The 15052-nt window shown below is 31.0% G+C and overlaps 1 protein-coding gene across 3 annotated transcripts in view; it reads right to left on the bottom strand.

Annotated features, from left to right (window-relative positions):
* Window positions 1–1468: 1468 nt before the first annotated feature.
* LOC126748098 (protein Tob1-like) overlaps window positions 1469–15052 on the bottom strand; it is a 109290-nt gene continuing 95706 nt past the window's right edge. For all 3 annotated transcript variants that reach the window (XM_050457098.1, XM_050457097.1, XM_050457096.1), the window contains one exon: window positions 1469–13298. In XM_050457098.1, coding sequence (XP_050313055.1) covers window positions 12908–13298 — 391 coding nt within the window. In that variant the 3' untranslated portion in view covers window positions 1469–12907. The remainder of the gene's footprint in view (window positions 13299–15052) is intronic.

Genomic DNA, 15052 nt, shown 5'->3' with positions numbered 1-15052 from the left:
CGAGGTATTTAAGCTTTTATCAGAGTGATGTGCTTCGAACAGGCTTGTGTTTAATGTGAGTAAGACCTTGATTATGGGATTTAAGTGTGACGTCCAATGCATGATGTTTAGTGGAGAGTCCCCCTTGCAAAACAAAGAAAATTGTACCATTGATGGTCGCGTTCGATTCGATGGTCAAATCCTAAGTCTTGCATTAAAGTAATCTTCTGGAAGTTTTGCAGTAAGAGTGGCAAGACATAAGCTGATAGGAGTGGTTCAGTGTACTTTAAGTGTGCTGGGTTAATAGATTCTTGTAAACTCCTCTCCATATCTCGAAAATATATTTTTATCTTCGAAATAGCAGCTCTTCTTCATAAGTGTATTAAACCTTCCTCTAACACTGGTCATGATTTTCCTCTATCAATTCTTTACGTATTAGACAAACATTAGATGTGCAAAAGCACGACTACTTTTATTAACTAAGGCATTTAATAGCTTTGATCAATTTTTCAATTATTGTGCTTTCATATTTTGTAATACCTTTTGTTTCGTTCTCTTATTGTTTAATTTACTTCCTCTTACTTTTGTTTTTGGCAGCAGTTTTAATTATTTATAAGTTTTGTTATTTTTTATATGTTTAAAAAAAATTACAGTTAAACATATTTAATGGTTCTTCTGTGAATTTTATTTTTTTTAGCTTTTAGAATGCTTGTACACAAGATTGTGTCTTTAAGCACATTTTCATTTTTTTCTCTTTCTGAATTTGTTCATTTTACTCTTGCGCAATCAAAGGTCAATTTCGAAATTTCTTTCACATGTTTTTTTCTCCCTCCACTAGTGTGACATTTTACAAAACGAATAAATAATTTAATTGTCTTGTGTCGATGAACTTTAAACCCGTTTCGTTTTCAATTATTTATGAGCCGAATGCAAAATTTATATGCGTGACGTCACGAGGGTATTATGATTTTGGAACTTCTCCAAAATGACAAATAAAAAATGCTGTTTTTTATTCATATAAAATTTACCATAAAAATGTTTGTTTCATATATTAGTTGTCGTGCCTCAGAATTAATTATTAATAATTAAGATAATTATTGTTTTGCGGTAAGAAAAAAAAAAGAATTTCCCCATGCGGTCGTATTTTACGCTACTTTTAGTTTAAAGCAGCACATTAATTTAACGCCTTATAATTTTTATTTTGGCATGAATGTTCAAGGTGACATGACCTCACATAGAATGCATTTTATTGCCTTAAATCGATATGTAGCATTATACTTTAAATTCTATTTATATACGCTATTGAATATATTCAAAAAAAAGAGTGTTCTTCTTGTTTTTAGTGTAGTTTAGTTGCAAGTGGAATTTTCAAAATGAAAACTGCAATATGTCAACATTAGAAATTTACAACATTTGATTAGTAAAATGTACTATTATAATATATCAGGTACTCAAGACGAAACAAATGCAAAAAAATAAAAGAAAAATGGCAAGTTCATAACAAAATATATATTATATAATAAAGTCAACAATTACAAGTAAAAAATAAACGTTCAGTGAAAAAGTAACAAAAAAGCAAGCAGTAAAAAATAGCATATTATTATCTTAAATAAGAAATTAAGCATATCTAGACCCAGCCGGGTTGCGACTAACATGCGACTGATAACTTTTGCAAAAACTAGTGAAAGACTACGCTCATTATTAAAATATATCCAATAAAGTAAGAAAAAGAATATCACAATCTTAAAACAGATCATCTTATTGCATTTGTATGGAAAAGAACAAGTTTTAGTCTTTTACCATTAATGTGAACAGTTATATGAACGTAGTGTTTCTTTACGGTTCTTTTATCTATTCTTCACTTTCTTTGTTTTTATACAGAAAAAAGACATGAAGCATATAACCAGTAAATTAGGAGAAAAAATATTTCAATTTATGGAAATTTTTGGTAAAAGTCTCTATATTAATAACCACCCTATGGGCTTAAATTTAAAACCAAAATATAAAACTTTTTGTGAAAAAAAACTTAATTTTTTTTGATATAGACGTCAAAAGTACTGCTCTGAGTACTGCCCATTATGATGAATTTGACAGAGGTAACTTTATGGTTAACTTAACCTGTCAGACAGAGATGAATAGATCATTTTTTTCATGACGTATTTTTTGGTGTTTAGCTGAAAAATTAAACCAAAAGTTCAGGGGCGAATTTAAAGAGAAAAAATGCAAATTTTTTTTTTAGTTGACTCAGAAAATATTTTATTTAAAAGTACCACTCTGGAATTGCCATAACTCCATGTGACACCTGATTAAAAAAATCTACGATAAAAAAAGGCAAATATACTCATCTCTGTTAAATACATAATTTTGTCTCTAACTTCATCTTCGTCTAACTCATTTCAAAATAGAAAACGTCATGAGCAATAGAAGTTTGTATATTATGAGGTATTTGGAAGAGATGCATTTATGGTAACAAATTATGTGTCAGACTGAGATAATAATTTTTTAATGTAATTTTTTTTAGTGTCACATATTTTGAAAGTGAAAAGTCCAGGGCCGTATTTAAAAAAAGCAAAATCTAAAATTATTTTACGAGATTTAGCTTTTGTCCCAAAATCATTAAGTTTTTTTCAAAGTACGACCCTGGAATTTTATCTTAGTTTACTTTAACCATCATAATACCATAATTAAAAAAACGTGTGCAAGAAAGAAGATAAATATGCACATTTCTGTTCCGCACAACTCACTTCGTCTAACTCATAGTGTAGAAAACGTCATAAGCAATAAAAGTTTTATTTATATGATTAATAATTTAATAAATTGATGAATTTGACAAAGACGCACTTATGGGGATAATAATGTGGCAGGCAGAGATAAGTACATAATTATTTTAATGAAGTTTTTTATTCATAGCAATATTTTTTTAGTCTCATATGTTTTGGTGTGTTGTGGAACCAAAAAATAAACTGAAAACTCCAGGACCGTATTTAAAATAAAAAAATTAAAAATTATTGAGTCTTCGCTTTTTTCCCCAGTAAAAAGAGTAATCAGAAAAAAATTTATTTCAAAGTACGTCCCTGGAATTTTATTTTTGCTTATTTTAATCATGTGAGAATGATTAAAAAAAGTCTACGGCAACTGAGACAAATATACACATTTTTGTTTCACACATCATTTTGCCTATAAGTTTGTCGTCGTCTAACTCATTATACTATAGAAAACACCATGATCAATAGAAGTTTGCCCATTATGATCAATTTGACAGAATTGCACTTATGGCGACACTAATGTATCAGACAGAGATAATTATTTAAATTTATTTAATTATTTAAACAGTAGATAATTATTTTAATAGTGTTAGTGTTATATATTTTGGTGTGTGCTAGAACTAAAAAATCCAGGGCCGTATGTAAAATGAAAAAAATAGAAAATTATTGAGATTTCGCTTTTTGTCCCCAGAAAGTACTCCCCAGAAAAATTCATTTTATTTTATTTTAAAATACGGCACTGATATTGAAACCTGTGATTGATTCCCTGTTTCACACATAATTTTGTCTATAAGTTCTCTTCGACTAACTCATTATAGTATAGGAAATACCATAAAGAGCAATAACATTTATTTATAAATTTTTTTAGAAAAAACAAGCAAAATTTATTCTACTACAGTTTTTAGCTGAAAATTAATTTTGCTTCATTTTTAAATCATGGACAATGTGACAGAGATAAACTAATGGAGGAAATAATCCATCAGACAGAGACCAATATGATATTCAATTTTTTATAACACTGGAACGTCATTTAGTATTACGTGCTTTGGCATTTAATTTAAAAATAAAATGAAAAGTCCAGGGACGTATTTAAAAAGAAAAAGTTATGAATTTCGACTTTTTGTGTCAGATGGATAAAAACATTTTTTTAACACCAAGGATACACCCATTTATATATTTAAAAAAGAAATTACTGGTTATATACTCGAAATATGCATATGCATGCAATAAAAAAAAATCTACTCCCCACAAAAAAAAAAAACAAAAAAAAAATAAGAAAAGATAAAAACGTTTATAGCATATATAATTCTGTTGTCCATAACGATATGTGGGCATGCCAAACTGACTTGCTAAATAGATTAATCGAAGTTATAACGGGACTAGACGATAGCTTGAGCTTCTCATACAAAAATAAAAAATACATACAATATAAAAATTTAGGAAAAAACACACTACGGCTACTGAATACTGTAAACACCATAATATTATATAAAGTAAGAAACATCTATAAACTCTAATCTACTACGATTTTTTTTTATAAAAATTTAAAAAGTATCAAGCTGGGATCTTATCATTATAAGGGTAATAGTTGTTAAATATTAATATTAACAGGTTTTTTCTTCTCTTTTGGCGCGATTCTACTGTATTTTCTCGAGATATATAAAAGCTTCGTGATGTTCTAGATTCATTTTGCTTCTCGTATAAAAAATAACCTACATTCTTAAGAAACGATCATTATTAATCCTACAGATGCATGAATAAGAAAATTGCTTTTGAATTACTGTCTTAAAACCATTACGATAAATCAATTCGTGGATCTGTAGGGCGTAAATCAACAAATACACTAAAAAATTTACGTGTAAACCTTCATAAGTGAAATTTTAAGAAAAATATATGTCTCTCAGAACCGACTGTTGTGTGAGAATACTATACTTTTTTTTTACTACAAAAATATTTATATGTTATGTATAAATAATATAGGCTACAATATTTACAACATATTTTAACATTAGAGAGATCACTGTTCCAAAAGAACTGGAACTTCTTCTACAAAAACTTATACTACGTATATTTACAGTTTTATCATTTTTGATTACAAAAATTAATTTATTTAAGCGAATATAAAAGTAGGAACTGTTAAACTAAAGATACAAATTAGCTGGGTGTAACGTTTTACTTGTTTTTTTTTCTCAATATTGTTGGGATATTTTAGGGTGTGATTTATCGTTATTTATTTAGTGCCACATTAAATTATGAATTCGGGAAACTTCAACTGTAACCCTAAATTAGACCTAATTAAATTATAATCAAAAAAAATATTCCTACGCCAAGTGTTTTTTTTTTTAATTTTCTTGAGATTAAATAATTTTTTAGTCTTATAAAATTGCAAAAAAGCAACAAATAATTTTTGATAAGGTGAAGCTTTCAGAGGTACTGGACTCTTAATTTAATTAAGCTTAATTAGGGTATTTAATTTCGGGGTTATGGAAAATTTACCCTATTTTTTTATGCATTTTTCGAACACCTTATATAAATTAATTTAATTTTAAAAATTTGGATTTAAATAAAAAATAATATTCAACTTTAATTAAATAGGGATATCTGCACTCCTTGTAATTTTTTTAGACTAGTGATGTAAATGGTTATATTACCGAGGCAAGGTTACCGGTAATTTTGGTAAAATAAGATAATATTACTGCAAGATCGGTAATATTGGAAATGTACTTTTTTCGGCTCTATACTGTCTCGTTTATTTGCCTAGCTCTACTTGGCGTCACTAGGGCCACTTCCAGACTAATCGATTAGGAGTTACTGGGATTCTAAAATTACGATTCGACGCGATTACTCGATATGACTGATTCTAAATAAAATTTTCAATCGTGAGTGTCTTGCGGAGTTTTTAACGATTTGTCGACGACACGCTTGGGTATATCGTATGCACCAAATGATATAACTTCTTCCTTATTTCTGTACCATCCGTGAATAAGTGGATAAGTCGATTTTTTTTAAAAAGAAGATATCTGAATAATCGAATAGTTCTCTTTCAATTTCGTCAGGGAATAAATAGGTAACTCAACTTTACCCAATCGTTCCCCCTGGAGAAGGCCGTGAATAATTGGATTTGACGATTTTTTTTGTATAAAAACCAATATCTAGAGTTACCCATATTATTTATATCTGGATAACTAAACATACCTACTTATTACTTATTGACTTGATCATATTTAACGTGCATAAGAGATATGTCCACTTGTCTATTATTTAAGAATGTTAATATTGGTCTGAAATAAGGTAACTCGACTTAACCATCCGTTTACATAGTATTCAGTAGGTGAATAACCAGGTATGTAGAAATATCCGTTTAGACACATTGCATTTTCCTATATTCACTTGTGGACATCTTAAATTATCTGTTTATGAACATGTGTTACTTTGTTTTGAGGTTCTGATACTTCAAAGTTGTTTACTACTTGCATGTTTACTAACACACAAGTCATTATTTTAATCATTATTAGGTGTCTTACTAGTAAAAAAATGTCCGAGCGAGTTAAACGAATTATGAAAAATGCTTTGGAAGGTTTTTGTATAAGACAATAGTGTGTCCGAACTGGATAGAAACGTAAATGTTAGTGAAAGACCAATAAGTGTAATACATGAAAAAATAAGCAATCAAAATAGCATTGTGATAACAGAAAGTATTCCTACGGATCTTTTTGAACCAGGTAAGTGTTCTTTGTAATTTCTTCTGTATTTGCCGAGAAAAAATTAATATTAGTATAGTAAGTTCCTTTACTCAGGCTTGCAGCAGGCAAAAGTCGTTTCTGTCGCATTCTCTGACCGTTGTTTTGTTAGGTCTATAACATAATATTAAAGTGATTTAAATCTATTTTCTACCTCTAAATTTATTGATATTTAAGCTGTAGTTGAAAATACCTTTAAATTTGAACTTTAAACCTTCTTTAGTAAGTAAACGTATTTTTTTTATTTCTTTACAAGTGGTGAGTATTTGTTAAATTCTGAATACTTTGGTTTAGATTCGCAATGGTCTTATTATGGTGCACACAAGTACTCATAGAGCAAAAAAACTGAGTGGTTTTAACAAGTTGGTTTAAACACGTCACGTTAGAGTATAAAACAATGTTAATTACCTTCGTTTCGTCTTGCAGTTTTTCATTTTATTTTCAGAAATACGAAATAAGACATATTTTATTTGCGCTGAGGATAGCAAGTCTTTTGAGACATATTCTGTAGAAGTAAAGTGTTCTGACGCTAATCCCGCTCCGTCCACAAGTAGTTTTAATTATTTGACTGACGATAACGACCACCTTAACCAGATTGATTTCTATTTTATCGCTGATCCGGATTTTTTTGAACGCATTGAATCATTTACCGATGAAAGCGATGTTGAAGGTGAAGATCCGTAATACTTAAAATTATTATTATTTAAAGTTACTTTTTTTTAGAGACCCAACGGAAGAAAAAAAGGAAAGAAAAAAGTAGCAATAAAGATTCAAACTCAGACCACACCCCGGATAAAACTAAAATTGTAGCGACAAAAACAGATTCATATAGATCAAATGAAAGACACAGGGACGATGTTTTGATGGAAAGCGAGCCAATTAATAGTACGGAAGAAAAGAAGAAATAAAGAAGGTCACGAAAGCAGAGACAAGAAAGTAAAGAGTTAAGAAATGCTGGTAAAAGTTATACTACTGAAAAAGGAAAAGTGATCCAGTCTAGAAATATGAAGCCTTTAAAAGCATGTCGCATGAAATGTAGAGAAAGGTTTTCAGATGAGGACCGGGCTAGATGAGAACTTGGGAAGTCGTGATAAAAGCGCCAACTACATAGCTTCTCTAATTAACTTAAATCAAAAGAAAACAGCAAAACTAGGACCAAGAAAAAATGCAGAGAATATTCATATCAATATAGTATCCTTATTGGTGGGATACAAAAGCCAATTTGTAAATCGTGCTTTGTTGCACTTTCGGTGAAACTAAGGGACTTGTTGAAATAGTGGATGAAAAGAAAAAAATTTCATTTTCTGGAATTATTCTTCCCGATAGACGTGGAATTGCTCCTTCAGGTAATAGACGCTCGATGGAAGAAACTCAAAAAGCCAAAGATCACATTTTGTCGTTTCCCAAATATGAAAGCCACTACTGTAGAAATAGAACATCTAAAAATTACTTGTCTAGTGACTTATCTATAGCTAAAATGTATGACATGTACAAAGAACTAGTGGACAAACCTGTCTCATTAACGTTGTACAAGAACTGCTTCTACAGTTTGAACCCTGCATTTAAAAAACCTAAACAGGATACTTGTGTTAAATGCGATATTTTCGAAACAAAATTAAAAGTCGTTGAGGGGGAAGAGAAAGAGAATCTAACACAAGAGAGGGATAAACACCATCAACTCGCAGAGGATGTCTACAAGGTGAAAGATAGCGGCTTCAGATTCCAAAAAAAGGGCATACACTTTTGATCTTCAACAGTGTCTTCCAACACCATTTTTAATATCAAACACTGTCTTTTATAAGCGTCATTTAACCTTACCGTTCACGAATTAACATCTAATGAAGTTACATGCTTCATGTGGGACGAATCAACTGCTGGAAGAGGTGGCAATCAGATAGCTTCTTGTATTTATCGCGTTTTGTTGGAACTCCATGATGTGGAAGAGGTAACTTTCTACTCGGATACTTGCGGAGGCCAAAATAAAAACCAGCAAGTCGCTTTCATGTTCTCCTTTTTTGCTCTTACAAAATGCCCTAATATTAAAATAATTGATCACAAGTTTTTAGTTAGTGGTCTCACTCATATGGAGTGTAATCATGCTCTTATAGAGAAAGAAAAAAAGAAAACAAAAATTAAAATCAATTACCCTAATGACTGGTATCAGATGATAAGATCCTGCAGAAGGAAAAAACCATTCAAAGTAGTGGTAATGAAACAAGAAGACTTCTTAGATTTTAGCAGTCTAGGAAAAGGGGCATTAGGCAATTCTTGTGGCAGCCAGTGCAGTGGTTCCAGTATACCAATGAAATAGGAAATATAAACATAGTTTAGATGTTTCAAATTCTTTTAAAGCTGTAAATTTCAGAAGGAGAGGGAAACACATTATACCCAGCACATTGCCCCAAATTGCATACAAGCCTTTGCCAATTAGTAAAGAAAAAAAGAAAGACCTACTTGATCTTTTGCCGCTCATAGATGAAGTTTTTCATAGGTTTTACCGGAACTTGCCCACTACGGATATGCAAGACTTAGATCCGGATTTAACAGAGATTGATCCAGACGATTAATAATTTTTTGTTTTTTTTTTGCAGTTAAAAATTTATTTTGTTCACTTGGTTTTTGTAAAGAAATAAATAAAAAAAAAATGTTTTTTGTTTTGTCCAGTATATTTTTGTACTAAGTGGAATAAGTCGGTAACTCAACAAGAACACACAAATTTAGGGTGAATAAATAGGTAAGTTATATTTTTCTCAAAAATTATTACACTTTTACAGCTTATGATTATTTACGTCATGTGTTGCATAATTATCAACTTAATAAAAAAAAAAACTAAGTTTCCATTCAGATTTTTACTCTTTAAAAATATCAAAATGTATAAAATGGTCATACTGAAATCTTTATAATTTTGACTTATCCATTTATTCACGGATGGTACAGATCAAAAAGCTTTCTTAAACACAACTAATAGATCTAATTCGACCCTATTTTCCACAATCTTCTGTTAATAATAGAGGCATAGGAAGTAGGGTTACCATTGAATAGGCAGTTTTAGTATGTCAAGATTTTATGCCACAGATTGTCACCAAAGAAGCATTGGACAAGATTTTAAATTTGGAATTAGCGAAACTACTGTCGTGGGACCTATAAAATTACCGAAATTATTGACAATCACCTTGCCTTCCCATTCATTAATTTTCCAATTATAAGAGATGAGAGACAAATTAATAAATTAACATTTATGGAGAGATCCAATTTCCCTGGTGCTATAGGTCCTATTGATTGCACCCATGTTACCATATTAAAACCGAAAGTGGTTAAACACAACAAGTTTTTGTGATTTTCCATGAATTCAGTTATTATTTTCCAATGGGTAGTGGTGATTTTTAACGATTTTTTTTAATAGAATAGAATAGAAAAGACAATTGATGTCCATCTGTCAAATATTAGGGAAAATAACAAATATATACCAAGAAACCTAAATCAAATCGAATAAAACGAGTTTAGCCGACGATTGAAATTTAGAATCACCCTTGTCACAATCGAATTCGAAGTCGTGATCGTATCGAGGTCGAGTCGTGATTTTAGAATCCCAGCCCAGGGAATACCCGAAATCTGAGTTGTAACAATTCTGTAGTTTAGAGCAAGTTTAGCCAGCGATATTCATTATAATTAGCGACATTTTTGTGATAAAGGGTTTGTAACTAACAGTGCTATTAATAGAAATAACTGTATTTGTTTTGCCTTGTTACGTGATATTTGAACTGGTGGGTCTAAATATTTTTCAGTTGACCTCTTCCCGAAATGTTTATTTTGTAGTTGCGATCAGCAAATTCCAACATTTGCTAAAATGTGTAGAAAAACCTGAAAATTTACTACAAATTCATAAAAAAGGAAAATTGCCTGTAGGAAATGTTTCCGGTAGTAACAATACCACCACGCCAAGTTCAAATGAGGTACTAGAAGCTAGTGATACTACTGGTATTGAAACTACCATCAACAGGAGCAGGGAGAATTTATAGACTCAGAAATTACTTCATTAGTAGGGCCTGTGCCTTTGTCAGCTAGTTCTTTATTTTCAAATACTTCTAAGGCATCACGAAGTACAATTTCTTCGTATTTTGATAATATATGCTCTCAAGGAAACAAGATTGATGAATTACTCGCAAGGGCTACTTACATATGTCTCAGAAGCCCCCCCTAGATATGACAACGAAAAAAGTATGGTTACCAGTTGTCATATCCTCTAGTGTACTAGAGTAAAAAATTGCAGTTTCTTCAAAAATAAGTCAAGCATCTATCTTAAGCTTACAAATGGATGGATGGTCAATTTGCAGAAATGACTTAATAGCTAATTTTGTTATTAATGCACCTAAATCAATACAGGCCGAAGATAACAGACATTTAGCAACATTTTTGGCATCAGAAATTGAAAAGTCAAGTTTTCTATACCTATTGTCGCTGACAACGGAGCTAACATAAAAAGGCTCGTGAAATAGTTATAATAACAGCAAATACGATTATATTACTAATTATGGTTGTATTTGCTGCGGTCTAAACCTTTCGAAAACCGTCAAAGAGTTCTTGAAATTAGACCGTTTTTCCAATTTTAAAAGGAGCATAATTTTAATTATATCTGAGTAGAAAAATTTGCAGATTTTACATGCAGGGTTTGAAAAAATCCAGTTGAACAAAATGGACACTAAACATTAATTGAAAAGTTTAGCAGTAAATGATATCCCAGATATTTCTGATGCTCTTTCATCAAATACAGTATAACTTCTTCTTGAAAACGAATTTTGGTTACAAATGGGCGCAAGTTATCACTTGTTTTAGTCAATCTCTAAGTAGATAACATTTTTTGAGGCTAACAATCTCAAAAGTGGGCTGCTTTTTTAAAATAAGGTAATAGTACCTGACAAAGTATCAAATTTATCTGTTCATCTTGCTGCTTACCTATTAGAACCAAATCAACCCAACTAGAATTTAATTGAAGCTAAAAATTTAATTGCAATGAAGTTCATCTATGAAACTGTAAGGAGTCAAAAGTATTATTTACAAGTAGATCTTAGTATAGAATTCGTCATTTCCAGTGAAAAATCTATGCCTGGGCCTGTTTAGTACTTATGGATTTATTCATTTGCAAAGAAGAAGGAGACTTACGGTGAAAACGGCTGGAAAATTAACTTATATTGCCTATAATTAAAATTTACTAAATGAAGAAAATCATTCAACAATAGTAAAAGCTACTGAGGAAGAAATAGAAAAAGTAGACAACGATTTCGAAGTTATAGACAAGTAGGTTATTGAAGTTGATAATGAGGATAATATACCATTATTTACTATATTTTGTAGTCCTCTCTGACACTGACTAGTTTAAAAAAGTTCTTGTTATCTTTTGTAATGTTTTCACAGTTTTAAAATTAAAAAAGTTGTATTACTTAAAAAGTTTTTTTTTTTTATAAATTACCAATGTTAACGTAACATTACGTAATATTACCGATAATTTTACATCACTATGACGTTGCGTTTTTGGAAAACCATCATCACGTAATTCTTTCCACACAAGAATAATTAGATCTCCCTCTCTCTCTTTCTTCAAGGGGCCGGATATCTATATAAACTTGCACATAAAAACATGTTTTTTTGAAAAATTATTTAAAAAAGATGGTTTAATTATATATAAAAAACGCATAATATGGCGTAATTTTATATAATGCAGATATCCCCATCGAGATAAATTAACTCATATATATTGACATACTCAATATGCTAAATTGAAAGGAGAGATGCGTGGATTAGATTTCTTAGGCTTTTTCTCACTTTACGTGATCCCAAGGGGCGCTGATATCCACATGGACCACCCGAAAACAGATTTTAAGGATTTGTCTGATGGGACCAAGAAAATAAAACTGGGAATTTATATCGACGTTTCAAAACGACTTCATTATTGCACTACATTAAGTCTTAACAAATTAACATGAAAAAAATGTACAAAAAGAAATTCTTACTACGGTCCTGTCCTTTCGCTTCACATTAATCGTCGGTGATGGTGCGCCATAAAGCTGCGCCCGCGTTACCTATGATGCGACAGGACCGCACTTTAAATGGCAGCAGATTGTTTCCCGTAAATCACATTTAAGAGACCCAAAATAAATATTAAAAATTAAGGGACAAGTATTATCTAATAATGAAAAAGAAATAAAAACAGAAAGTAAAAATTGTTGTACTCTAGAGAAGCAACCTTCACTATATTATTTACCAACACAATTTGGTGATGTACCTTCGAACACTCTAACGTTATGAAAGAGTCCTTTCCTCAGCGACCTCCCGCAGCCTACCACTTAAGAAAGAGACAATAGAATCGCTAGGGGTGGCCGATGTTCTACCCCTGACTTGTCTAAAACCCTCCCCCGCCTATGAATCTCAATTGGCGACCAAAAGATGCTGATACTGTCCAGTTGGACTGTAGGTCCAGTTATCTATCATGTCTTTATTCTGCGTAGGATTGGATGCGTTGGGGGGCATGTTCATCCCCCCGTTGTTGGGAAAAAAGGGATTGAAAGGCGTGTTGTCGAACGGGAAGTTCAGGTTGTTTTTTCCAAGGTACAGGTCGGGGCTGAGGAATTGGTTGGAAGACTCGAACATTGAACGGGGAGGGAATTGGTGAGGATAGTGACCTTGCGGTGGGAAATAGTATGCCGAAGGGTCGGGGGATAGGGCTCGGCTGCCGGGAGAGTGGTGGGGGGGCTGTTGGTGCATCTGTTGTTGCATGGCGCGCTGCTTTATGTAGTTGGAGAATTCTGTGGGCGACATTCTATAACGAAAAAACATAATGATTTATAATTTGATTCAAATTTTCATTATCATGGTCTTTATGGTTGGAAGCTTTGGTGAGATATTCAAATTACAATGCAGTTTTACAAGTAACCAAAACAGCCCAAGCAGCACAAATATGCTAAAAATTAAATCATATAGTACGTATATATCGTGCTTAAGCTCAAAAAGTGTTCACGCTAATAAAACTCGTTGAATACTTTTATATAATATTATAAAATCAATTTCTTGTCTATAATATAGCATTTATAAAAGTATTTTAGTAATGTTATATTATTGTTCTACTATTTCCTTATAAGACTATATAAATACAATTATAAAATATAAATATTTCAATCAACACAATTTGTCAACACACATAAATATGACTGAACTGAATAGTAATTCAACATTTTTAAGAAAATGGCTTATGCATTTAATTTAATTCGCAAAAACCGACATGGTGGAAATAAAATTCAAATTAAAAAATGGCGACATTAGATAAATTTATTTAATTTTATAAGAAACTCTAATATAACATATTTATTTTATCCCCAATAAAAGCAATTTATATTTTTATTTCATAAAGAATCCACTTCAAACATAATTGTCCTATTTGCGAACGCTAACAACACATAATAATACATGGCACTTTTACAGGAGAAAAATTCAAATGTCAGCGTCTTTTGGACAGATATTTTAGAATATGCACGACTGTTTTATGATTTTATTATTCTGAGAGATCTGAATGAATAATATTTGAATTTTTTTTTTTAAATATTGACTTATAATTATAGTTTATTGCCCACATCCTTAGGTCACTACTGGTCTCTAAGTGTTTAGAACTCTTTACATTCCTTTTAAAATTTCCCGATTTTTAATCTTTTTCTAAGAAGAAATACTAGCCATTTTGAAAAGAATTATACTTTATAAATAAGAAGCTTTAAAAAGTTATAATCTTTTTATACAACAATTTCGTGGACAAAAACATTTCATCCCATAACATGACCTAAGTATTCTAATGTTCTTTTTTGAATGGTCTACATTACTTCCAGATCCTTTTTTATTCTTCTTAGCCCGTCTATATTTGTAATCTGAGCTGTCCATGGTATTCTGAGCATTCTCCTATACAGCCACATCTCAAATTCTTCCAGATTTTTAGTGGTAGCTTCTGTAAGTGGCTAGAATAGACGCCATACAATCAAAAAGACTTAATCTCGTTTCAAGAGAGATGTTGTGGCTTTTGAAGATGGCACTCATTTTGTAAAATACCAGCCTTGCTTTTCCTATACGATATTTTATTTCTTATACAGTGTCTTGTTCATTTATGATGGTTTGAAGGTAGCACTATTGTTGAGCATGTTCAATTCGAGTTCAGTCGAAGTAATTTGATTAGGACATGTGTTATTTCTTTTACCGTTAGATTTAATATTAGCCAAATTATTAAAAACATTTTGTTCTTAAAAAGTATAAGTTACCGATTTTGTTTTTCATAATTTTTTTAAAGATATTTTAAATTCTAGGCATCAAAAGTCATTCTGGTTTCAGGCTTTTTCAGAGAAATGATTCTTTTATTCCAGGCATTTGATGCATATAATTTTTAATTATTTTTTCCTTCAAAGCATTTCCATGTGTTCCAGGAATATGAAATAATGTTTTATTACATGCATTTGAAAAAAAATTCAAGTAATCTCCCTTTATACCTCTTTTGCTGACGATCATTTGTTTTGTTTTATTTACGTTGATATTAAGACC

This window comes from Anthonomus grandis, chromosome 22, assembly GCF_022605725.1.
Source record: "Anthonomus grandis grandis chromosome 22, icAntGran1.3, whole genome shotgun sequence".
Lineage (NCBI taxonomy): Eukaryota > Metazoa > Arthropoda > Insecta > Coleoptera > Curculionidae > Anthonomus > Anthonomus grandis.
This window is presented reverse-complemented; position numbering and strand designations above follow the sequence as displayed.